The sequence below is a fragment of the Bos taurus genome, chromosome 1 (assembly GCF_002263795.3).
Source record: "Bos taurus isolate L1 Dominette 01449 registration number 42190680 breed Hereford chromosome 1, ARS-UCD2.0, whole genome shotgun sequence".
NCBI classification, from domain to species: Eukaryota; Metazoa; Chordata; class Mammalia; order Artiodactyla; family Bovidae; genus Bos; species Bos taurus.
Genome location: NC_037328.1, coordinates 115,313,007 through 115,340,251, shown reverse-complemented (window position 1 = coordinate 115,340,251; position 27,245 = coordinate 115,313,007). Strand labels below are relative to the sequence as shown.

The 27,245-nt window shown below is 35.7% G+C and overlaps 1 protein-coding gene across 48 annotated transcripts in view; it reads left to right on the top strand.

The window, feature by feature from the left end:
• Positions 1–27,245, top strand: part of MBNL1 (muscleblind like splicing regulator 1) — a 222,460-nt gene that overhangs the window by 184,701 nt on the left and 10,514 nt on the right. For 23 of the 48 annotated variants that reach the window (XR_009494559.1, XM_024992665.2, XM_024992547.2 and 20 more), the window contains 4 exons: positions 7,209–7,409; positions 17,626–17,883; positions 19,073–19,126; positions 19,998–20,151. Coding sequence is in view for 47 of the 48 variants with exons in the window: in XM_024992665.2 (XP_024848433.1) it covers positions 7,209–7,409; positions 17,626–17,883; positions 19,073–19,126; positions 19,998–20,151 (667 nt within the window). In the remaining variant the exon portion in view is untranslated. Of the gene's footprint in view, positions 1–7,208; positions 7,410–17,625; positions 17,884–19,072; positions 19,127–19,997; positions 20,152–20,449; positions 27,037–27,245 lie in introns of those variants that run through there. The other 25 variants (XM_024992693.2, XM_024992614.2, XM_024992590.2 and 22 more) reach the window with 3 other exon arrangements.

Below are 27,245 nucleotides of genomic sequence, written 5' to 3'. Positions count from 1 at the left end.
TGCATCAGCAGTGCTTTGAGGGGCTGTAACTGAGCTCTAGAGGCCCCCTAGCCATGCCCGCCCTGATGCCTTTCCCTGTGTACCCAAAGGTTGGCCTTGACTCTCCATACTTTCCCATGGTAGCTGCCCTGAAGGTACACACACTAGCCACTTACAAGTGCAGAACTCATGTCGAATTCTCTATGCATTTCATGAATTCAAAGTAACCTCAGTACAGTTCAGTCCAGACGTTCAGTCATGTCCAACTCCTTTTGACCCCATGGACTGCAGCACACCAGGCCTCCCGTCCATCACCAACTCCCAGAACTTATCACCAACTCCCAGAACTTACTCAAATTCATATCCATCGAGTCAGTGATGCCGTCCAACCATTTTATCTTCTGTTGTCCCGTTCTCCTCCTGCCTTCAATCTTTCCCAGCATCAGGGTCTTTTCCAGTGAGTCAGTTCTTCACATCAGGTGTCCAAAGTATTGGAGTTTCAGCTTCAACATCAGTCCTTCCAATGAATATTCAGAACTGATTTATTTTAGGATTGGCGGGTTGTGTCTCCTTGCAGTCCAAGGGACTCTCAAGAGTCTTCTCCAACCCCACAGTTCAAAAGCATCAATTCTTCGGTGCTCAGCTTTATTTATAGTTCAACTCTCACATCCATACATGACTACTGGAAAAACCATAGCCTTGACTAGATGGACCTTAGTTGGCAAAGTAATGTCTCTGCTTTTTAATATGCTGTCTAGGTTGGTCATATCTTTTCCAAGGAGCAAGCATCTTTTAATTTCATGGCAGCAGTCACCATCTACAGTGATTTTGGAGCCCAAGAAAATAAAGTCTGTCACTGTTTCCATTGTTTCTCCATCTATCTGCCATGAAGTGATGGGGCCAGATGCCATGATCTTAGTTTTCTGAATGTTGAGTTTTAAGTCAGCCTTTTCACTTTCCTCTTTCACTTTTATCAAGAGGCTCTTTAGTTCTTCACTTTCTGCCATAAGGGTGGTATCATCTACATATCTGAGGTTATTGATATTTCTCTCAGCAATCTTGATTCCAGCTTTTGCTTCATCCAGCCTGGCATTTTGTATGATGTACTCTGCATATAAGTTGAATAAGCAGGGTGACAGTATACAGCCTTGACATTTTCCTTTTCCAATTTGGAACCAGTCTGTTGTTCCATGTCCAGTTCTAACTATTGCTTCTTAAGGACAGAGAAATTCAGAGTTACTGGATTTAGCTAAAGTCTTAGAAGCTCCTTTGCTGCTCCTGACAGCAAAACTTTGCCTTTGCTGTCACTTCATGTCCAAGCATTTTTTGTCAGTTGGTTGCTCAAAGCTTTGAAGTTGTCATTTGTCACACTTCCAGGAACACCTGGAAATTCTTAAATTGTTTTTTAGTGCTTTATTTTCTAGATTATCCAACTAGTGGTTGAGATAAGGCTGCTTTATCCCCAAGTACTTCTGGTAAAATGTTTCCGGGTCAGGCACCCTGAGCCTTATTGCATCCAACCTGCCCGTCTTACTGCCTGATTCTGTCAAGGAACCTCTGCTTCTTCAATCAGCTTGAGAATGGGCCCAGAATCTTAGGCACCAGCCCGTGTTTGTTAATACCTTTCTGTGTGGAGGACTAGAATTGAGTCTGCTCTTTTAAGTATTTATTACTTCAGGAGAACTCGCTTGAAGGATAATGTGAAATTCAGAATAAAGGAAGTGGTCATATGATTTGCCCAGTCAGCAAGTCAGTCTAGAAGCGGGGTTTAAAACAATATTTCTCATTTTATTCCAGTCATGTGCTACCTTCTTAGAAAAAAATACGCTGTGATGTGAATTTGTTGATAATTCCCATTAGCTTTTGGCTCTGTGTTTATATGCAAAATAACTGTGTACAGAGACTGTTTATAGCTTTTGTACAGGATTGTACCTACCCAGAAACATGGCTTTATGCACCTTGATTGTGAGCTGTTAATTTTTTTAAAAGCTTTGTTTTTCCCTGCTTAAAAGTTTGATCTTTACAAACAGACACACGCACACATACCATAAAATCTAGAAAACTCTTGACTTAAAATTTGTTCTGTATCCCAGAACATGCTGATTATGTATGATCTATTTTATATACTCCCTCCATTTTATTAAAAATAGCAAACATTGTATGCAAACACTGTTTCACACAGTGTTTAAAAAATTAGGACCCCCATGATATTTGCAAGATTACAGCTTGGTAACAGTATGTTAATGAAGCTTAGTTCAATATATAAAAAAAGTGACAATTGAAAATAAAATAAATTTTAAACAAGCATAGTAAAGAAATTAATGATTAAAATTTGAGATTGGGAGAAAATAACACTAAATCTTTTTAAACTTTCAGATATGTGTACTAGAAAATATTTAATGTATTTGTTAATTTTTAGTGGCAGAGAAAAACAGCAAATCCATAAATATATTTGTTAAGCAAGTATTTGTAGAGACATGTATAGATGCCAAGTGCTGGATATATTAGTAGACAAAGCACAGTGCGTGAGACTGCCCTCTGACAGCCCAAGTAGAAAAGATGGTTAAGTAAACACACTAAGTGATCAGTACTGGATTCTAGTGATGAAGAGTTACCTAGGAACTGAGGGTAGGAAAATGCCTTTCATAGTTGGAGCTGTGGATGAATCAGGACAAACACCAAAAGAGTCCTGATTCTTGAAGCCTAATTAGTTATTAAGCATTTGGGCTTGGCAGGATCAGCCTCTGTTGTGGAGGGAAACCCATGTTCAAAAGCAGGGAGCCATAAGGAAACATGTGTTCTTAGAGACCTCGTATAGAATCTGAAAACTGGACCCATTTCTGTTTTTAAATAGTAGAAGACTGCATAGTATATGGAATTGGACCTCCCCAGGAGCTTAAAAAAATCCTGTTGCCTAGAAAACTCTGATGAATGGAGAGTTTATTTAACCAGGGCATTCTGGGCTTCAAGTTGTCCAGGTGATTCTGTTGGACAGCCAACATTGAGAACCACTGGTTCTAGAACCACCTGGAATCAAACACACTGATGTGCAAGTCATAGGTCTTCATGCACTCATTTGTGACCATATGCACATAGTCTCTGTGAACCCTTTTTCTTACTTGCTAAATGGAACTAATAATATCCACTTGATAAGGCTGTAATGTATTCACCCTTTCATTCATTCTTTCATTCAATAACTTATTCAGCGTGTATTTATTGAATGCCTATTGTATACCAGACATCATTTTCAGTTCTGGAGACTTAACAGTGAACTAAATGTGTCTCCCCTCCTCCTTGACATAGAAGCAGTAGCGGTTTTGCTTTTGTTTGCTCCAAGGAATTTATTTTCTACTATTATGAGGATTAAATATAATAACACAGGTAAAGCACTTAGCACAGTACCTGGCACACAATAAATAGAATTATTGTAATAATCATGTTTGCACACATTTAACTAGGGTCCTAAAGTGAAATTGAATAATGTTTTCATTCATAATAAAGCCTGATTACCTTTAATGGAATCAAATGTCTCATATAAAACAAACAAATGATTAGCCTATAAATGCACCAGCATTAGTAAGATTGCAGTTTGTTTTTCTCTGCTGAGGGTGTTCACTGGCAAAAAAGGCAATCATAAAGCAACCTTCTTTATGCCTTCTGGGAACAAAGATATCTGTAAATCATTATTACAAGGATGTAGTCAGGATCAAATGCACCAGTTACATAATTATACATTTTTCTGTGGATACTTAGGAGAAAATAGGATACTACTTGATAATACCATTGCATTAATATCAGTCTTTGCGATTCTGCTGAACTCTGCAGGATGGCTTTTGTAATAGAGAACTGGCAGTGCCACCGTTCAGGCGCTTCACTAGTCTGATTAGGGCCCTCTGATGGGGCCAGCAATGACCTACCTCCAGCAAGGTGCTTCTTAAGAAGAGATATAACGAATTTACAAAAGCTCAGAAGAAATGAAGGGATGTTGCGCTTTGATGGGGATGTTTTGGGGGCAACTTTTGGAATCAAATTTCAAAGTATAGAGCTACTTTTATTTATTGTCTGCCTGTTTAGCAAATAATGCTACTTATCTGGAGAGGGAGCAATTTGAGATAATGCTTGCTGCATAGTTGATGTTTTAGAATTTTGAAAGCTGCTACTGATTTTACTTGGGGACAGTGCCCTAAAGTTTTTAACATTTGCTGAATTGTCAGAAAGTCAATTCATGTGACAACTCTATAGAGACAATCCAGTGGAAAAAATGTTGCCAGTTAGTAAGATCAGTATTTTTATCTAATGAAAGTATTCTTTTATCTGTAATATGGAGCTGCTATTTTATATGTATTGCAGATTATAAATTTGTTTTACTCAATGATATTTAACAAAGCTGAATTTTATTGGCCACTGATCTTATTTTCTTAAAATTTTTAAGAATGCTTTCTTCCCTCTAGATAAGTTTGCCAGTTTGACCTCTGCTTCTAAATAGTTTTAGTAGATTGTGCAAAGTGACATAAACATCTCAGTTACTTTCTGAAGTTTACATTTAAAATACCCTGTCTGGAAATGCATATTAATTCATGGCAAGAATTAATATTGACTGGCTTCTGTTCTTCATATTCTAAACTAGTTTTTTAGTCTACTATGCTAAATTACTTATAATTCTTAAATATATAAGAGAGAAATTAGAGTGCTGGTCTGCATGTGGCTGAAAATGTCACGTATTGCATTTGATAGTACGTAATGGTATAAGTTTAATCTGAATAATTCTGAATAGAGACCCAAGTTGAACATGTATTTATTGTACAGCTAAACTCTTGTCTTGCTGCTGCCTTGGCAGCCAATAGTCAGTGGAGCAACATCAAATCAACTGCTATTTGAATAAGTAGCTGTTGATGGACTTGAGAGATTGCTCTGGGCCCCCATTTCTGACAGGTTATTGATTGTTAATATCTGGGACTCCCACAGTTTTCTGTTGTTAGTGGGTAGCTGCCTTAGGCAGAGATGGAACTGGGAACTAGAAGTATTACTTTAGGCTGTTTCATCAAGAGCCATCAACCTGACGGGGCAGCTCACCATGGCATTCAGACCAACACATTGGGAGGCATAATTATTTTAATTTGAAAGTGTCTGTGGACTCTATGATATACTTTTTCTTCTCCCAAGTGGATCAGAAGTTGTATTAACTTTTCTCTATTACACGATCTTGTGCTTAAGACTGTATATGATAGCTGCAAACATGTTGTCCTAAAACAATTTGTGACATCAAGAGAAGGCGGTCAGAGATTTTCAACCCCAGCACTATTGACGTTTAGGCCAGATGAGGCTATGTTATGAGGGGCTTTTCTATGTGTTGTAGGATACTTACCAGCATTATTTGCCTCTCTTCATTAGATGCAGTAGTGCCCCCCAGCTGTGACAACCAAAAATATCCCCTGCTGTTGCAAAATATTCCCTGTGAGAAAACAATCACCCATAATTGAGAACCACTGCCTTAAGAAAAAAGGAATACTTGAATTCTGTGGTATTCTTCTAAATACAGGAGTCAGAGCCAAAATAGATAAAGAGTTTATTTTATTTTTTAAGATATTTCTGAGTTATAAAAATTATTTCTGTAACATATATATCTTGATTGCATAAAGCTCTTTTTCCCTTGAGTACTAAGTAAACTCTTGGATCATCTGACTTCTTCTTCCTATCAGAGGGAAGAATTATCTACATTCTCATGTCCCTTTCTTTCTAAAGAAACTTTCTATGATTCTGTTCCTTACTGCAGGGTAAAGATAACAAACTGTTGAATATTACCTTAAAGAATAGGATCCATTTTGTCCATTTGTTTTTCTGTTTTTGAAACAAATATTATTATTACACATAAATTAAACATCCAGAATGAAAACTCCATTGACTTAGAAGGTTGAAAATATACCACCAGTAAGGTGGAAAATTGGAGAAGGCAATGGCAACCCACTCCAGTACTCTTGCCTGGAAAATCCCATGGACGGAGGAGCCTGGTAGGCTGCAGTCCATGGGGTCGCTAAGAGTCAGACATGACTGAGTGACTTCACTTTCACTTTTTACTTTCATGCATTGGGGAAGGAAATGGCAACCCACTCCAGTATTCTTGCCTGGAGAATCCCAGGGACAGAGGAGCCTAGTGGGCTGCCGTCTATGGGGTCGCACAGAGTCGGATACGACTGAAGCAACTTAGCAGCAGCAGCAGCAAGGTGGAAAATTGTACTAGGTTATGCTTTGAAAATGAAAAAGCACATTGTTAAAGTAAATTTAAGGTAAATTATTTAATTTTACTCAAGAACAGATATATTTCCTGACATACAGATTTTCATATCAACAAATGGAAACCATCCTCATATATTCATGAAAGCATTTCTGGCAGAAAAATCTATCTTATAGCATTTATTCAGTGTTACTATATGTATTTCCTTGAATAATCATAATGTACTTCTTTGGGAGTATTCTTTTCAGACTTCATTTCTTCACAGTAAGCTGAATCTGTTGTAAAGTCTCTCACAAAGGAATAAGAAGCTGGTGGAACATCTATTTCCCCAGGAAAACCTACAACAAATACATAGGCCAAACACTTTATCTTATGTGCTCAAAAGAAATGGTGTCATCATCACCTTTCATATATCCTGAGATTTATTTACAGTTTACATTGACTGTGAGACTCTGTTATCCACTGGGAGTTCTGCTTTATTTATTCTAGATGATAAGACACTTGCAGCCTATTAACAGTTGTAAACAAATCTTTCAGGTACATCTGACATAGCAATTATGAAATGTATTTTCTTAGACAAGTATCTAGGATTAAATCAGGACAAAGGTGGAGTTTAGGTAACTACAAGAAGTTTCTGTATTGAATGGTTGAGCTATTTTTCAAAAAAGCAATTGCAAGTATTGTAGACCCCAAGCTTCAAAATCCCAGTGGAAAATTTCCTAGATAAATTACCCATTATATTTTAGAGAAACATTGATTTGATGAATGCTTATTTAAGAAACGTTCTTAATCTAAATGAGAGTTAATAAATGTACAGTTAAGTGGAGAGAGGGAGGGGGAGGGAGGAAGGGAGCAGAGGAAGAATGGATTATGGATGGATGCATGGAAGGATGGAAGGATGGATGGATGCATGGGTGGAGGATAGCTATATGATGCAGGATATCGACTTTGAACCAAGACCTGCCTATTAAATTTTACCTTATATTTTATTTTTCAGCCAATGTTTTCAGTTGCACCAAGCTTAGCTACCAATGCATCAGCAGCCTTTAATCCCTACCTGGGACCTGTTTCCCCAAGCCTGGTTCCAGCAGAGATCTTACCGACTGCACCAATGTTGGTTACAGGGAACCCTGGGGTCCCTGTACCTGCAGCTGCTGCAGCTGCTGCACAGAAATTAATGCGGACAGACAGACTTGAGGTAGGAGTCACGGGTATTTTTATGTGTTCCATTCTAAAATTCATAATGTGCTCTTTGTTTTTTGTTTTTTTTCTTCAATGGCTATAAAGGTTAAAAGATAATTCAGAGATTTTGGTTCAGTGTTTGGAGCATTTTGCTAGAATATAGATATGCTGTATTTCATGAAAGTAACATTTATAGAAGCCACAACATCCATATGTGGAAAAGTGGATAAGAACTTGGACTCTGGGATCAGACTGCTTTTTACTTGGTTGGGCCTCAGTTTTCTTATGTTCAAAATGGAGAAACGATTTTATCTCAAAGAGTTAGACTTAGCTTCCTAAATGTTTCTTGTTACTGTTGGTATTAACAAATTCTGTCAATCCCCTGAATGAACTTGTTATTAAGTTACTACATACAAAGTGTTTAAAATTTTTTTATTGTTAAGTTTCCTTATAACCCTCACAATGTTTCAACAGGAATGACAAGGCACCTTTCTTTGTGAAATGTGCTGATAAATTTTTAATTGCAGATTGGGTGATATTCTGTCTTCGAGTCAAGGATGATCTGATGTATGTGCTTTGCTGTTGCTGCGTGAAAAAGAAATTAAAGATATAATCTTATATTGAAGTAGTTGAGAATTTCAACTTGACTGTAAATTAGTAGACTTGGTAAACTCTGGGAAAAATGGCAGCATTACTGTACACTGAAGCTCTCAAATCTGGCTTTGGTATCCAAATAAAGAAAAAATGAGCTTTTCCTCTTTTCTCTGGTTAGGATGAGGCAATATTTAGTACTAGAAGTTTTGCATGTCTTAATTACAAGAAAATGGCAAAACAAGGCCATTGTGTGAACATAATTGACACTAATAATTTATCGGTTTAGCAGGAATTTATTTAATAAATACCACTTTCTTGTTGATTAAGTTTCATTGCATGCATTACAAAGGATCTCAGATTTCAGAGTATTTATAACTGCTACCACCTTTCTGATGATAGTAGCAATAGTTGATAATTACTGGATATTTACTCTCTACCAGCCATAGCATTACCCCTCCATGTGCAACACACATTTAATCCTCAGAGCCATCTTATGAGAAAGATACTATCGTTAACTCCATTTAACAAGGCAATAAACTTGAGAGAGATGTAACGTGACTTATTCAAGGTCACATGGGTAGGATCTTCTGGTAGGGCATGATACCAGAATTTTAAACATTGTTATTACTCCCCTTCCCATACAAGTGATGGTACAAACAAGAGGCAGGAAATTTGGGCTTGTGTGTTCCCTTTAGAGTTTTTGTTTGTTTGTTTGTTTTAGGCTTATTTTTAACCTTTCATTGAACATGCTGGAAAAAGCTCCTAGTTACAGGAGTTCCATAAGGAGGACTCAGGAAGGATGTTGAGACCTGATTTCATGCCCTCTGTGGACCAAGGCCCTGCTGTGTGCTAGAGATAAAACCTTGACTTGTGGGTGGTTTGTCATTGCATAGTTGTTCTTGCTCATTAATAACTAACGCTGTTTGCAGAGAAATTTAGGAGCAAATTTAGGAAGTTTTAAATATTTAAAATTTATTAGATGCTCAATGTATGAATCCCTCCCCCCCAACCTTTCAGAAGCATATCTTAAGGTTCTTGATTGTTTAATGGGAACCAAATAGGCAGTCTGAGATGAACTTGATTGAATTAATTTTTAATAGGAGATTAAAACTGAGATTGTCTCTATTTAACTCTCTTTCAAGGAACCTTTTTAAAAGGCTGATTGTGTATTCAGAACTCTTTTAAACTAATTCTTCCACAATTTTAGGTAGACTGTAATTGGTTATATTCTGCATGATGTTTAGTTAAAATGAAGACTTCCGTCTTTCATTTGGTTTTGTTTTTCTTTTGCAAGGAGCTATTGCAAGTATTTTTTTTCTGTCTTCCTTTCTAGTAGTCACAACAAATGGCTCCTGTTGTAATGACTGTCATTTCCTTTTAACCTGAATTCCACTTATCTCAGTGCCTGATAGTAGGGCAGCTTCCTATCTTATTCTCATTCACAGGATCTGATTCAGGGTCACAGTTACAACCTGTTAGGATATTGCAGTGTGATGCTAAGGGGCACGTCTTTCTCCTTGGCTTTGTGATTTTAGACACTCCTGTCTTCAGGCTCTTTCCTCTCATGCTCATTACACCATATCTTGGGGTCTAAGAGACATGGTAGTAAGCGCCGGCACTTATTTACACATTTAGTTGTTTGGGATTTAAATCTGTGCTTGATTTTTAACTCATGGAACTCCCAAGTACATTTTAGAATTTTTGAGTTACTTTTGAGGTGAACAAATTTTGAATCAGTTAAAATACCGGCCAGTTCTTCTTGCCACTTCCTTTTCTCTTTTTACTACAAAATAGGAAATGAAGTTAAAAACACCATAGATTACCACCCTTCTGATTCTTTTTTTTAGAAGAACTAACATATAGCACCCAATGTGATGCTACAAAAATGTTGATACTACAAAAAATTGAAAAAGAGGAACCCAAGGATTAGTGCTGGTGATGTTGCTAATTGAGTAAGCATAGGTCAAGTTTTTTTTCCCCCTAAGTGTCATATTTCACACGTATTAAACTAGGAGATTATACCAGATACTCTCTACGATCACCTCCAGTAAGGTGAAATTTAGATCATTTTCTTGCATTTAATGCCAACCACAAATTACTGAAAAGGTTATTTATGTGTGTGTGTGTGTATATATCCACACATGCATAAGTTTCCTATCACTATCCATATTATCCATTCTTTGTTGGATATCTTTTAAAAGACTTTGCAGCTGCATACTCTCTATGGTGTAAAATCAGTTTTCTCTAAAGAGGAGCAAACCTCTTAAATATTGGTCACTGAAATGAGGCTTTTAAAAAATTCCATTTTGTGACCTTGGGGTGCCTTTGTGTAATTTCTGAGTGGCAGTTATTTTCAGTGATTATTTTAACAATTGTTAAAATCTGTACGTACTAGAAAGGACTGAGGTTTTTAGTCATATCTGCTTTACTACAAAGAGTTGGTAATTAAGGAAACTGTTTATTTTCAAGATACACAATAATTTTTTTATGGTGCAAAAAGGATCCATGAATGCATTTATTCTCTCCTTTATTCAGCAATATCCAATGAAGAACTGTTGACCATATTTCAAGTAAAAGCTGTTGTGAGGAATATCTTGAGGCATCAAAGGTTGCCTACTGTTTTGTAACAATAAAAGGTCCCAGAATAGTGCCAGGCTCATAAATTATGCCTAGTAACTTGTTCGATGAAGGAATAAATGAGTCAATCAACTAGTTAATCAATTAATTAGTCCATGCCCTTATTCAGAGCTTAGGGTAATCTACCAGAGGAGATAAAACATGACACATTTTTAACATTGTTGGCATTATCCTTGGGAACATGTTTACATTTTGAACATTCCAACTACATAATAAGGCATCCTGTTCATGCCCCTAGTCCTAGAGCAATAGGTTCAAGCTTTAATGTGATGAGAATCACTTGCGATGATTGTTAAAAATGGAAAGCCTGGGAATTCTCTGGAGATCCAGTGGTTAGGACTTGGGCTTTCACTGAGGAGGGTGCAGGTTCAATTCCTGCTCAGGGAACTAAGCTCCTGCAAGCCACAAGGCACAACCAAAAATTAAAACATAAAAAATTGTTTTTAAGTGTGGGGCCTCATCCCCACGGACTGATTTGGTGGATCTCCAATGGGGATCTCAAATTCTTTTCACAGATGATCTGGGTGATTGTAAATACAAATGGTTTATAAAATTCCATTCAGGGGATGTGAGCACCTGTTATTTAAGCAGTAACTTTTTTATCACTTACCTCATGTAGTTACTTGTGATTCTGGATTAAAAATCTGTCTCCTCAAATGCATTTAGCATTCTGTATTTTGTGAAGTTGCTGAGAACACCGTGGTACAGCATAATGAAATATTTTAAGTAAACAATGATGATTTTGGGGGCAATTTATACCACATAACAGCATTAATAAAACAGAACAAACCAGTGGCCACATACTTCATATGCTGATGGAGACATTAGATTGCCATTAGGTTAACTGTATTATTTTTATATTAATAGTCTATATGACATATTCCAGCAAGGTGGCCAAACTACTCGGCTTCTGATATTTTCAGTTGGAGTTGTTTCAAAATAATGTATTCATGTGCTCAAAGTTTTATTCTACTGAGGCAATCATGACATGAGTTTCTAATTCAGGCCGCTGGATACTGAATGCTTCCACTACTTACTGATACAGAAGAGTCTAGTGGCTTTTTTCATATAGGTATAAAAACATATGATACTTACTGACTACACACACAAAAAAAGCATTTAAAGCTAAATGTGGATTTAAGTGATGGTGAAAGGATGCCTCCATGACAGCATTATAGGCATTTAATGGATTTGTCATGATCTATTGCACTCATTTCAAAATGAGATTAGAAAAGCAAATGCTTTTAATAATACAAGAAAGCCTTATTGATATAATTACTTTACTTTTGTGTCTTTGTCTCGAGTATTTAGCTGCTGCTTCTGTGATATTTTAATTTCTTTGGAAAATCACCAAGAAATATTAAGAGTTTAATGCACATGGTTCTATGAAGTTTAAATTAAAAAAATAATTGTAATAAGACTTTAGAATGGCTTAATAATGTAGTGTAATAAGACTCTAAAATGGTGAACTCATGTTCCCAGTTAAAACGTCTAATCTGTGCTATCTGTAATTAGTTTGAGTTTTGTTTTGGAAACAATATAGTTGGAAGTTGTTTCTTTAGTTGGCCATTCTGATATATTCAGATTTTACTTTTAAGTTACTTGAAATCAAATGACAAATTCTTAGCTATATTATCTATAGAAATGTGCTTGTCTTCATTGGCTAATGGCAGTAATCATGGATTTCACCATTTAGATTTCAAAGAAAAGTCCCTGTTGATCTTAACAGAAATCCTCTAGAGTAGCATTATAGATGTCTTTTTCTTCATTTTTTTAAAAAATGAGATTCAGGTAGACCAAGTTTGTTCAATTATCTGGTAACAAACTGAAACTAGATATCATACCATTAGACATTTATCTTGGGAATGTAATTATGGAAACAATTAACTAAGATCATTTCCCCTAATCATCACAATTTTAAGATATGGATATTTGAATTCTTTTTGAAAACATAGATAATTTCATCATATTTGTATATTCATGACCTATAATGCTATGGATTCTTTGATAAAATAATTGATTATTCAGTATTTATGCTTTAAAGTGTGTGTTAGCTCAAATTTAATAGAAAATAAAATATCCATGATACTTACTGTTGAACAGCAGGTATATATGTATCTTTGACTAAGCTCCTTATTATTAGTCATTAGACTTAAATTGGGCCTTCCTGGTGGCTCAGTGGTAGTAAAAAAAAAATCCCGCCTGCCAATGCAGGAGACGTGGGTTTGATCCCTGGGTTGGGAAAATCCCCTGGAGGAGGAAATGGCAACCCACTCCAGTATTCTTGCCTGGGAAATCCCATGGACAGAGGAGCCTAGCAGGCAATACAACTGAGTGACTAACACTTTCATTTCTTACAACCTATTATTATTTTGACTGATTTGAAATATGTTTGTCATGTTTATAAAAAATTGAGATCACATAACAGAACTGTTTATTTTAATCAGATTTATATAGTATGTTTTAAGCTATGTATTATTTTTTTTCAGTATTCATGATTCCATAACTAGTAAATATAAATACTAGATAGAACCCCAAATTTCTGTTTTCAGACTCTGTTCTCTTTGCAGACTACCACTGCTATTTAATTAACAAAGAAGGTTTATGTAGAATTAACATAGATTTCCTTCAGAAGTTTTTCTAATTGCTTTTCCTTTTGATTATTTAAGGTTTATTAGCCAAAGATGTTTTTCTGGAAATGAAATTTACTACTTTAATGTTTTCAGTAAATATTTTTATCAAAGTGATGATTTTTACTATGAAAGTAACTTCTTAACCTTTTTGTATGAAAGTTTACAAAACTTACGTGATTTCGAAAGTAAATCTATGTTAACACTTACAAACATTCTTTTTGATTGAAGGACATTAGCTAGTAGATGGAATTATTTTCATGTAGGTTTGAAACCACTTATCAAATTGTAAAAGTAGTTATGTTTGTTGACCCACTAATACCATTTCTACATATTCATCCTTATAGAATGATTTTTTTGGTGTGTCTTGAAAATAGTCTTTGCAACATTATTTGTAGTATGGAAATATTCAAAATAATCTAGATGTTCTCTGAAAGAATTACTTAGATTGTGCATATCTATTTGATGGAATTTGATTCAGTCAGCAAAAATGATCACTGTGGACACTAGTAAAATGGCAAAAAGAATGTTTACATACATCAGCAAGCAATAACAGATCACCAGGTAATAACCATACTCTAATTACAACTATTTGAAAAATACATTCGTGCAGAAGATTAGATGCAAATAGCAAAGAGGGCCATAACATTGTTAGGATTTTCAAATTTAATCTTCTTTGTTGCAAATTCTCTATATGGTAAATTGTGCAACTTCTTATCCTGATTTGAGTTGGATGGTTAAATTTGTTGAAATTTTGTCTGTCAACTAGAATTTGCAAATGCAGTACCAGACTAAGATATTTCTTTGAGGGAGCAGCACACCCTACAGTTTCTCGAGTTTATCAGAGAAACCAGGCCAAACTCATATTCATCAGTCAAGAAACAGATCTCATTTTATTTTTAATGAAAAATTTTATTTAGAAATGAGATGTATTGATTATTAGAGAAAAATCTGTGTGAAAAGCTCTGGGAGGTTTGTTCTGTTCAGATAGGTCTTCAGCAAGCCAGATGTACATCTAAAGCTTGGCAACATTCTCTAGGCCCCCTGGCCTTGTGGCTCGCACCAGTACAAGTTTACACAAGAGATTTTCTGTTTCTTCTTTATATTTTTTCAAAGGCAAGAATAATTGGAGAAAAGCTATTTCAGTGTATTTCTTCTGTTCTGTTTCTCTTGTCAGGAGAAACATTAAGCTGGATTAAAAAAAAAAAAAAAATGAAACAGTCACTTTAGGACAAGATTCTAAGCTGACTGCGAGTTATCAACTCTGCTTAAGTGTTTTTTAGAATTCTCCCTAAATGAATCCTGCAAGACTGTAAAGAGTACAAAATTGTACTAAAACAGTTATTAACTTATACAAAAGACACATACTAACTTATACAAAACACACATATACACATGTATAAAGCAAATAGACAGGGACCAGAAGAGGTCTTAGAATGACCATCTTTATGCAACCTGATGGTAAGTTCATATTCCTAAAAATAAAAAGAACATTGAGACAGACAGAGAAATAAAAAGTCAAAATCAGCCCAGCATTCAGGTTTTATTTTGGGGGACTGTTGCTCAAATTTCTGGCACAAACACTGGTGTAATTGCTTTTGGAAAATAACAAATCTTTGATTTTAGTAGTTATTCAGGCTCCTGCAGATAGACTACCTTTAGATGTTATTTCTTGTCATTGTGGCAGAGTAAGAGAAATTGGAAAAGAGTGTTGGTTCAGCTGCCGGCAGATTCTTTGTGAGCATATTCGAGAAAGCAAAAATTACTGAAAAGCTAACAGCAGTAGTGTCCGAACAACAGTTTCCTGTTGAATGAGGCTGAATTGACATAGATTTTTTAAACAGAAAAGTGGCCTTTTTGCTTATGCATAAGTTTTACATATATACATGAAAAGTTTTTATCCGTATTTAATCCGTATTTAAAATCTCCTCGTATTTTGAGAAGTCTAATTTAGTAAGTGGGGATTTGTGGTTTAGAAAGCGGCACAGCTTGATTGCATGCCCAGTGAGAGTGGAGGACAAGAATTCCGGATAACAGCTTAACCACGTTTGCTTTTCAAATTATAAACTCCTCAATATCCTTTCAATATCCTTGTTTTCTTCTATTCAAGAAGATAAATGTAATGATTAAAAAAAGGAGCATCTTTTGTAACTTTCTAAGTCATCTTTTACTCCTAATATTTCTCGGAGTATTTTGCACAGAGTAATTATTTAATACTTTTTTAAAATTATATAAATTGAAGTGATGAGTAGAGTTGACTCGGCTATGTAGATAAGATGCATTGCTTTAGCTTGAGGTTTCTAAAAGTACAAGATGCTCTTTTTTTAACATGTAGCATGATACAAATTATAGAGGCCTTTTTAAAAGGAATCATTTTCCTCAATAATGGGATATGGATATAAAAGGGAGAAACGCTTAGAATTGAATGTAATCATTTTACGTACTTAAATCCAAGAAAATCTTTGTTTTTTAAACCATAGCAGAGTTCGCCTTTTTTTTTTCTTCATGAATTCCAAAATAGAGTGTTCAGGGACTGTATCTGCTCAGTTTGTAAAAGATTTGTGAAAAACAAAAAGGAAACATCCTTAAAGCATGAAGTAACAAGAGCATAAAAATATCACAAGGACTTTTTGTGTTTAGGTGGCCCTCTTGTGGTAAAAAGGTCAAACTTTCCTGAATGAAAGTGCTGGCAACTTTTTGAAAAGAGCTATAAAGTGTGTGCTCAGTCGTATCCAACACTTTGCAACCCCATGGACTGTAGCCCAACAGGCTCCTCTGTCCATGGAATTTTCCAGGCAAGGATACGGGAGTGGGTTGCCACTTCCTACTTCACGGGATCTTCCTGACCCACGGATTAAACCCACATCTCCTGAATTGGCAGGCAGATTCTTTACCACTGTGCCACCTGGGAAATCCCCAACAACCTTTAATAGTAAGAGGTCTGAATCAAGCAAATGGGTGAAAAATAATCCATTTGCACCTTTTCTCCAGGGACCCCATCCAAAATTAATAGATATAAAACAAACAAATGACAAAAACGAATCCTTTGCATCTGCTTTACATTACTACCTGGTGAATCTCTAATGATCAAAAATATAGCTCTTAGAAACATTTTATAAAAAAGCTATCATTTTACTTTTTACACTTTCACTTTTAAATTATTTCTGATTAGCGTAAAATTTGCAAAAATAGAACTGAATTCCTACATCTCCTTCACCCAGCTTACCTAAATATTGACAGCTTACATAACCATGTTACCGCTTACAAAACCAGAAAATTAGCATTGATATGCTGCTATTAACCAATCTACAGACCTTAATCAAATTTCATCCATTGTGCTCCCAGTATCCTTCCTCTGAATCAGGATCCTTCAGTCTATAACAGTGTCTCAGTCTTTCTTTGTCTTTCATGACCTTGACACTTTGGGAGAGTACTGATGAGTCATTTTGTAAAACATCCTACCGTTTTAGTTTGTTTAATGTATTGTCATGATTAAATTCAGGTTATGCATTCTCAGCAATAATACAACAAATGTGATGTTGTAACCTTTTTTAAGTGCATCATATCAGTAAATATGTGGTATCATTATGTCTTTATTACTGGTGATATTAACTTTGTTTGGTTAAGTGGGTGTCTATAGAGTTCTTCACTACAGAGTTACTGTTTCCTCCTTAGTAATGAGTAAGTGTGGCCTTCCATGATGGCTCAGCAGTAAAGAATCCACCTGCAATGTAGGAGTTGCAGGCTCAGTTCCTGGGTTGGGAAAATCCCCTGGAGAAGGAAATGGCAACCTATTCCAATACTCTTGTCTGGAGAGTCCCATGGGCAGAGGAGCCTGGTGAGCTACAGTCCATGGGGTCACAAAAGAGTCAGAAACAACTAAGCGATTGAACAACAACAATAAATAAGTATATCAACTTTATTTAAATTAGATGTTTTACCATAGTTAGTATCTTAAGTGCGTTTTCTTCCTAATGGACATTTTATTGAAATGGGGCTGTAATTAGTATACTACAATTTCCCTGTAGCTCAAATAGTAAAGAATATGCCTGTGAGGAAGGAGACCAGAGTTCAGTCCCTGGGTCGGGAAGTTTCTCTGGAGGAGGCAATGGCAATCCATTCCAGTATTCTTGCCTGGAGAATTCCATGGACAGAGAAGCCTGGCAGGCTACAGCCCATGGGGTTGCAAAGAGTCAGACACAACTGAGTGACTAACACACACACACAGTTTTCAAGTTATTTTGTGGTTCCTTTGCAAATTCTTTCCCCCTTTCACCTGTAGCCTTCTGTCACCACTCTTGCACTTTAAATCTTGAGAAAGTTTCTACTTGTCCATATTGACTGACCTTCGTGCACTTTATGACCCCATAGGTATGTCGAGAGTACCAGCGAGGCAATTGCAACAGAGGAGAAAATGATTGTCGGTTTGCCCATCCTGCTGACAGCACAATGATTGACACCAATGACAACACAGTCACCGTGTGTATGGATTACATCAAAGGGAGATGCTCTCGGGAAAAGTGCAAATACTTCCATCCTCCCGCACATCTGCAAGCCAAGATCAAGGCTGCCCAATACCAGGTCAACCAGGCTGCCGCAGCACAGGCTGCAGCCACTGCAGCTGCCATGGTGAGTAGAGATCTTAGCTCAGTCCTTGTTAACGGTCACAAAACAGTGAACAGCTGTATCTGACAACAAGCTATTCATTTATTAACCTTTAAAAATTTTTTTTTTTTTTTTTTGCTGAAGATATGTTTGTTCAGGTATCCCAGACAATACATAATGAAGTGACCATTCAGAGAAGTGAGGGTAACTCCTCAAATGGTTCAGATTGCTCCTACCCTCGGCCTAATTTTTAATACTCTGTCTTACTCTGGATGTAGGGTTTCTGAAATTTCTGCTTTGTACAGAACACCTGTCTCCTTTTCGGTTTAACGATACTGCCATTTCTGATCCTCTTATTTCTGTGTGCTATCTAATCAGCCATTGTTTTCCTTCGGTGTGTTCTTCTGCACATCAAGGCTCTTCTCTACATTTATTTTGCTTTAACCATAACAAAATCTGAAACTGTTTAGGAGAATTGCTTCAACAAAACTGTTTTAAGAATTCAATACATGATGTTGAGCAGTTTGCTTATCTAGATTCTCTTGAACTATATTGTGGCATAAACAGAACTGTAAAACCAGAGAAGTTTGCCTATGCCATTACATAGAAAGGAGAAAGCAGTACTGAAGGAAGAGTTAGAAATGGATCATTTAGAACAGATACTAAACTATATAACGAAGGTAAATTTTAACGTGATCTAATAGCTGATTTTAATGAGTCCATTTTTGTTCTTTGCTTAGCTGTTTTAATGTTGTCCTTTTTTTTTTTACATAAATATATGACTTAATTGTTAAATTATTCATGAAAAAGAACACTGTGTGGTATTTCGTAGCACAGTCAAATAGTTACGGAGAGGTCTTTTCTGTGTTTGTTTATGGATACTTGAGCAAAAATACAGAAGGCAGACTCTCTCCTCTTCTCTTCCTTCCACTCTTCTTTTTTTTTTTTTTTTCTGTTAGAGTATCTTGTTTGTAATTAACTACGAAGAGGAGTTATCCTCCCAATAACAACTCAGTAGTGCCTTTATTGTGCATGCTTAGTCTTGTTATTCGTTGTATATGGCATTCCGATGATTTGTTTTTTTATTTGTTTTTTCTCACCTACCCAAAAATGCACTGCTGCCCCCATGATGCACCTCTGCTTGCTGTTTATGTTAATGCGCTTGAACCCCACTGGCCCATTGCCATCATGTGCTCGCTGCCTGCTAATTAAGACTCAGTCGGCTGTCAAATCACTGAAGCGACCCCTCGAGGCAACCTTTGACCTGGTACTATGACCTTTCACCTTTTAGCTTGGCATGTAGCTTTATTGTAGATACAAGTTTTTTTTTTTTTTTAATCAATTTAAATATATATATTCCTTTTTCTGTTATAAAGTTGTAAAGTACAATGAAAACTGAGTGTGGTTTCCTGACAAAATTAGTGGAAAGACTGTAAACAAGTCCCTGGACAGATGTGGTACAATGAAAGAATCCAAAAACCCAGCAGCCCACATTCAGTTTAACTACATTGTAGAATGTTCTAATGAAGTATTTGAAGGACATTAAAAATGTATTTTTGGACTGTATATTTATGTACCTGTTTGGTTAGCATGGCTTTAGTGATAGAATTATTGACTTTTTAATATTTATAGTTCAGTGTTTTAAGAAAAAAAAAAAAACTTGCATGCTCTGGGACATGTGCATGTTTAGGTAGATGTGGGGAGGGGGGCAGAGTGGGACTGGGTTTATTTTACCAGTTTCGGTCACTTCGTACAATTAACTATTAACATTGCTTATACTTGTCAATCCTCATGGAGCTCGCAGTGCAGCTTTTCTTCTTTTCCCAAATCAACGGCTTCTCCCAGAAAGCCTGAAGCATTATGGGACTTAAAACACTTTAACACATTATAACATGTGCTCTCATACTAGTGGGATTGTTTTTCTCCAAGACAAAAATAATGCTTCCTTTAAAGCTTTTATCTTGCTTTTTTTTTTTCCCTTTAAATTTTTGTTTATTGGATGTTTTTTTCCTCGGGTAGTTAAGTGCTCTGCTGCTTGCTTGCTCATGCTTCCTAACAATTTTAGCCTTCAACTGATTTTTCTTTTTTCTTTTTCTCTTTTTACTGGTATTTGTTTTTTATACTCACTCACTAAACAGGGAATTCCTCAAGCTGTACTTCCCCCATTACCAAAGAGGCCTGCTCTTGAAAAAACCAACGGTGCCACAGCAGTCTTTAACACTGGTATTTTCCAATACCAACAGGCTCTAGCCAACATGCAGTTACAGCAGCATACAGCATTTCTCCCACCAGGTAAGGCGTTTGAGTCTGTTAATAAATAAATCTGATAATGCATGTAGATTTCTGTCGGTAGAGCAGATAAGCCACGCCCCTAGTCGTTTTTAGTCATAGAGCAGGTGGAAGGTAAGATGAAAAGTTATCTCAGGTCTCTCCTATGATTTTCCTTAAAAATTAAGAGTTTTAGGTTGATGAAAAATGGATGAGAAGTCAGTGATATTTTGTATATTTATTTGTATTTGTGTAATTTGAAATGAAATAGAGTTCTCTTTTTTTTTTTCTCTTTCCTCAACACCGTTATGTGTCTGTCAAGCTATTTTATGACCCTTTCCTGCTGTAAGACCCCTTTGCCTTCATGATTCCAGAGTTCATTTGAATTATATGAAATGACACTTCAGTTTTGATTTTTATTTTTCAGCCTGTTTGTTTTCAAGGTGGAGAATAAAAAACTGACTCTGTTCCAATCTTATTGGTACCAATCAGTATACATCACTTAAAGCTGTTGCTCCTGAGCTTATATTGAAGTAGCCCTAAGTACCTGGTGAAGTTTACATGTATAAGTGAGTTACACATTTCTGGTTTCAGTTGATTTCAACGTAGTAACATAAACATACTCTAGAACTATACACAAAGATTTACAATTTAAAAACATAATCAGTCACTTAATTACCTGGAAATTTATTACTTTTACTTACTCTTCATTTGCTTCAGACAATACATATTACATTCCTTATAATCTAGAATTCAAGTAACCAGAGACTCTAATCTTATTTTCCTCTTCATCTCTTAATCTTTCTTAAAAATTGCCTTGTGTTAAGAGATTCAGTTAATAAAATAATTTTATTAATTAAATTGATTAATTTATGGTTAGGTGTGTATGTCAAAGATCCAGACCCATTAGTATGTTATACTATGCTAACAGTATTTATAGTACATTAGGTTCAAAATACCATGAGGAAATGTGATAATTTATTTTTTAATAGTGAGAATAAATTATATTCTCATTAGGTTTTACTGCCAAGTACAGCTTTTTATACAGTGCCTCTTTGAAAACTAGCCATCCATGTGTAGAATATGTAGTAACATTCAATGAACTAGAATAGAATATTCCACTAATTGAAATAGCCTGCCCTAGCACCACAGATAAAGTTATATTTGAACTCATGAAATAGTATCTATCAAGTTGAAGTTTGTCCATTTTAGAATAGAAATTAAGTCATTTGATCTTTGGGTATTTGTTGTACTCTGAAGGAAAAGTCACATTTCTTTTAAGTTTTATAAAATTAAAAATTTTTTCTCAACATATGTATGTTTTCAGAGATTTCCAGAAATAATTTTTTTTGCTTTAGTATAAATTTCCATTCCCCTGGATTTATGCTGTCTCCAACAAATAATCTATCAATTTTTCTATAGTCAGATCACTAGACAAAGTTTCAAGGAATTGTAGGTAACTACTGTGATCTTTTTGAAGAAATTAACAACTATTTTTGTCAGTTTATTTCACTGAATGAAACATTACTACTAGAAATGACAGTTTCTCTATTTAAAAATCTAAAAGTGAAAACAAATTTAACTTCTTCCATGTATTACTTAAAGAAACCTAAAATAATCTCTTTTATCAAGTGGATTTTGCATCATTTTCTCCAACAACATTCACATGACTGAAGACTTTTCTAAATAAGTATAATCATTAATTGTATGACATGTATGACTCTGATTTATGACCATAGTCTCTCTATGGAATGGATTTTAGTCTGTGGATAGGATAGAGCAAAAGATGTGAGATAAAATTCAACTCAGGGAAAACCAATAAATACCTTTATAAATCAGAGTCATACTTACTTCTCTGTCTAGAAACTAAGCATTGTTAAATAAAATGTGCCACAATATATTGGAACATGTGTACACCCGTGGCGGATTCATGTTGATGTATGGCAAAACCAATACAATATTGTAAAGTAATTAGCCTCCAATTAAAATTAAAAAAAAAGAAATATGCTGAAATTTTTAAGATTTGTTTGCATTTTTTATGATAAATTTGCATCAGAAATATTTTTTTATATTTGTAGTCAATATGTAATTATTGCAATAGTAATATCAAATAAGGTTTATTTGTAACCCAGTTTTAAAGAGCTTGCAGGTTAACTTTTAGTCATCACATAGAAGTAGGTAGTACCTCCTTCATTCCTTCAGAGTATTTTTAATCTCATATGTACTTATGTGCCACAGTGACATTAAAAAGTTATAATGGATAGCCCATCTATACTCCTGCCAAACCACTTTATTATACAGCTGGGAAGGAAAGAAATCTAATGTAGAAAATATATAAAAACCCAAATGCCTTAAAAGCCAGGCAGGAAATATGAACAAGTGAAGCAAGAAGTAAATTTGAAGCTATGGGGTCTGGGAGGTGCAGGAGAGCTTAGGCCTAGTCTGAAGGGGACAGTCGGTGTTCAGACTTAGCCTTTTGTTGCCTTAGAAGATTATCTGCCCTGTAGGTTGTACCTGTTGTGCGCTGGACACCCTTTGTGGCTCCATATATGTCATAGTCTTTGTGACTATGGGTGGTTGTGTCTGTGCCTCTCAGGGTTGGTTGTATTCAACTCAAAGTGATGGCTCTGGTGTCCAGTATTGCTAGATCTTATGATGTATTTCCCAGATACTCTGGACTTTTGAACAGTTATATGTGAAATCTGTCCATTTTTAAACATTGTCAATTAATTTTTGAGAACTACAGAAAATCTATCCTACCATAAATTCATGTGTCATCTCATGGGATAGGGAGGAAAAGGAAATTCATTTTCCAAAGTCTAGGTTATTCTGCAGACCTATAGATGAATTCTGTGATCAGAGCATCCTATCTAACCACAATATTATAATTTGGAAGTTATATTTGAAGACTTTATTGGAACTGATTAGAGAAAGAAAGCTATTTATTTTTTGCAGTTTAGAGTTTTCGAATTCTGTAGTCTGTTGCTTCAATAATAACATCAGGGATATATAGGTCTATTTCATTGACATTACAGTGAAGCATGGTTGACTAAATCTTTGCAGCAGGTAACTGTATACAGAACAGGTTGCTAGCAAAAGATCAGGATTCCATGACAAGCCACCTAACTAGTAAAGAAAAATTAGTATATACCATAACTTTTAAGAACAAACTTAGACTTATGTGGCCTTTACCCATCTATCCATCAATCCATCCATGCATCCATCCATGTATGCATTCATCTGTCCATTTATCCATCCATCTTTCTAACCATCTATCTATTCTTTCTGTTCCTACCTCCTTATCTTCCTCTTTTTCTTCTTTCCTTCCCTGTTTTCCATCCACCTATCCTTCTTCCTGGGCTTCCCAGGTGGTGCCAGTGGTAAAGGACCTGCTTGCCAATGCAGGAGACAAAAGAGATGCGGGTTCGATCCCTGGGTCAGGAAGATTCCCCTGGAGGAGGCCATAGCGACTCATTCCAGTATTCTTGCCTGGAGAATCTCATGGACAGAGGAGCCTGGCGGGCTACAGTCCATGGGGTTACAATGAGTCTGACACAACTGAAACGACTTAGCACCGCACATCCTTCTAACTCACTTGTTCATCCGTCTTTCTTTTCATTCAGTCAACTACATCCCACTGCATCTCCCATCCCACTACCACCCCTCCCAAGAAAGTTTTCTAGCCTTTTACTTTTATACCCTCCATCTCATTTAAAGATAAATATAAGTAATTTGGACCATGTTCACACTGAAGAAATTTTTATTTTTTTAGATGTATAGTCCATTTTTTTTTACCTTCACCCGTTAAGACTAAATTTGCTATTCATACAGAGTATACGTAATCTAATGTCTACTTATGTTGTAGGTATAAATTTCACGAAATAACACTTATATTTACATCAGTTTTGTTTTCCTGAATTTATATTAAGTCCAATTCTAAACTTCAGTTACAGTATTGGATAGATGTATCAGGCACCACTGAAATTCCAGGATTCCCATCCTCACATCTCCTCTTCTTTCCCACCTCTACTCGAATGGTGATCCTGTGCCGTCCAGTAGTCTCAGACAGGTTACCCAGTCTCCATTCTTCAGTCAACACTGGCCATTACTGATGTAATCATTGTCCATGCTTAGAAGATCCCTTGAAGGCAGGTGCTCCAGGGCTTCTGTGCCTGCCTTGGGTACCAGCATCCTTGCCTACGCTCCTTAGCCTCCCATGCAGCCCATTCCCTGGAAAGCCTGCTTCTGGCAGCACTTCTGTGAAAGAACACACCACCAGCCCAATTACCGAGGGGTCCTGCACGCTTCTCGCCTTCTCTTCAGAGTCTGGAAGAATTTTTTTCTCTCTGCTTTCCTTCACCATTTTTGCCCACTTGCCATCTGCAAAAGCATACTTCTCTTCCTAGCATATTGCCCTCAGTCATTGTAGGCTTATGATTTTTAAAAACCTAAAAATAAGTTTGCTTTCAACAGCTTCAGCTTCACCTTGAGCAAACACTCCTAGAAAGAAGGAAACAGAAGTCCAGAAAACTTTCCTAAGGGTTTGGAATAAGAGGAGAGATGCAGGGGATGGGGTTGCTTTTACAGAAAGAAAAGAAAACAAAACTTTCAATTATCATTTTTATATGATTAATGAAGTTAATAAAGATGGTTTATTTGAACCTTAGCATAATGATTATAAATCTGGCTTGGAAGTTTAAATACAGTCTACCATAAGTTATACTTTAATTTTTTCATATATAAAAAGGAGATAATACTGGTGATTATTTCATAAAGTTATGTGTAAGTTAGTTTTAAGCATAATTTGATAAAACATCTTCTTAAAGCGCTTTTACAGACAGGTCTAAGAATTTGGAATAAAGCCAGGAATGTAGTAAGCACTGTTTTTTTGTTGTTTCCTGAACTCAGTAGAGACACAAAATATAATTCAATAGATTATAAAAATAAATTATATGAAGCTGTTGTTTCTTTAGACATCAGTTTTAAGAATAATTCAATTTATTGTGAACTTTTAGTTCTAAATGATATAGAGTATTTTTAGAAGGCTTTAAATCAGCTTTTTACTCCTATCATAATACACCTAAATAGGCTTGAATTACCACATGTAAAACCTCCAACAAAATCTCTATAGTTCTTTTCCTCTCTACTTTTTTCCCTTCTCCTTGAACTGATTTGAACTACACATACATCTCATTGGTAAACTACTTTCCTAGTTGTATTTTCTGAATCTTCATACAGATTAACTTAACATTTCAATTTAAAAATCATGTAATTAACATCTTGCATTCCTCAGAAGCACACCATTCTGCTCTACCTTTGTAGGGGAAATTTGAAATTGACAAATACGTTCACTTAAATTTTACCTTATGCTGAAAATTGAATAAAAAATTTTAATTGGCTATTTATGCAATCATTATTCATAAATCAACCAATCTGATGTAAAGATGACTATTATGGTCATTTCAAAAGTGATTTTTTATTTCGGTAAGTGGGTCCTACAGCATTATGTCTTCATATTTGTGAGTTACTGCACCCTGGCTAGTATTTTCATTGCTGCCTTATGTTTATTTGCTGCAAATCCCTCTCAAAACTGTGTGCATTGGTTTTAATGGTAATGAGGAAGATAGCTCAAACTGAAATTCAAATCCTGAAAGCTTTAGGGTTTTAGAGAGGTAGGATAAGGTTAACTCATTTTCAGCATGTGCAGCCTTCCTTATGCATGGGATGAAACATAATAGACAAATTGCAGCATAATAATAAATTTAAAACTTACCCTGGACAGTATTTAAAACAAATATTTCTCAAATTCCACATTATTCTTTTTCATTCATCTTTCATTCATTCTTTCCCAGTCTTCTGGCCCAACTGTTGGAGGATAATGATTTCATAGAATCTAGAATATTAAAGTTTGCTTGCTCTACTGTCTCAAATTACTGTCTCAGTTATCACTGATTTGTTTCTGTTGTCTTCCACAAGGCTTTGACTCAGTAGTGGTAGCAAATGACAGAGATCTTCAAGTGTCTTCATAAATAATGCCTATCAGTGTAACAGTACTCCACCTGAGACAATGCCTCCCTAGCTCTCTTCCCGAGTTTAATCATTGATCATTGCGCCCACAGTCTTAATTGTGATAACAGTCTAATTGCAGCTGTTACAAGGATGCCAGTGAAGTAATCTATGCTTCTCAATGGCAGCTTTGTTTTGTAGGGCCATCTCTGACAAGACGCAATTGGCAGATTTTTTCTAACAAATGTTCATCCCAGATGCTGCTAGTATGTAAATAGGATGTGCCAAGATTTAGATAGAAATATAAAATCATATGATATTTTAAAACCTAGGAGTCTAAAATAGTCTCATAGAAAGAACAGTAATTCAGTATATGGGAAAGTGCCCTGTGCTTGGTAAGATTAGGTAGATTTTCCAATGTTTATATGGCAAAGAGAACAGGTACTATCTATGTAATACTGATTTTAACGTTGTGGTGGAGCCATTGTGAACATCAGTGCCAACACCCCCTATGCAGTGTATATATCTCATTATCCCCCATTCAGGGTTTTTATTCTAATCCAATTAACCATTTTTGAATGTGAAATTTCATAGAACACTTGCCGTTCTGAGAAGTCCTGAAGGTTTAAAACATCAAGGAAAACCAGTCTGCTTTCTCAGATACCTTCTAAGTAATAAATCAGTTCGAGACTTTAAGAAAGTGTGTCCCATCTAAATGTTTTCTGTACATTTAAATTCCAAACTAAGGCAGTGCAGAAGTTCAGTTTCTCCTTATGCCTTATTTATATTGCTTGGTATCCCTCCAAATAAAATTCCTGTATGGTTGATCACAACCCCTTCCATTTCTGTGTGGTTGCTGCTGCATTGAACAGGGAAATAAATAAAACTAAGGGAATGAAATGAGTGCTTTGGTTTCATTGCATTGTTAAGTCAGTTCTGTGCGTTGAATTATTTAGCCTCTTAGTAAATTTCTCTTAATTATTTAACATGTGCTCAATTCATATGTTAAAAAGTCAGAAATAGTAAAGCCACCAGATGGCCAGTAACCAGATTAAAACAAAACAAATTGCAATATTATTTTTAAAAGAATTAAGCAGGTTTCCATTTTTTTT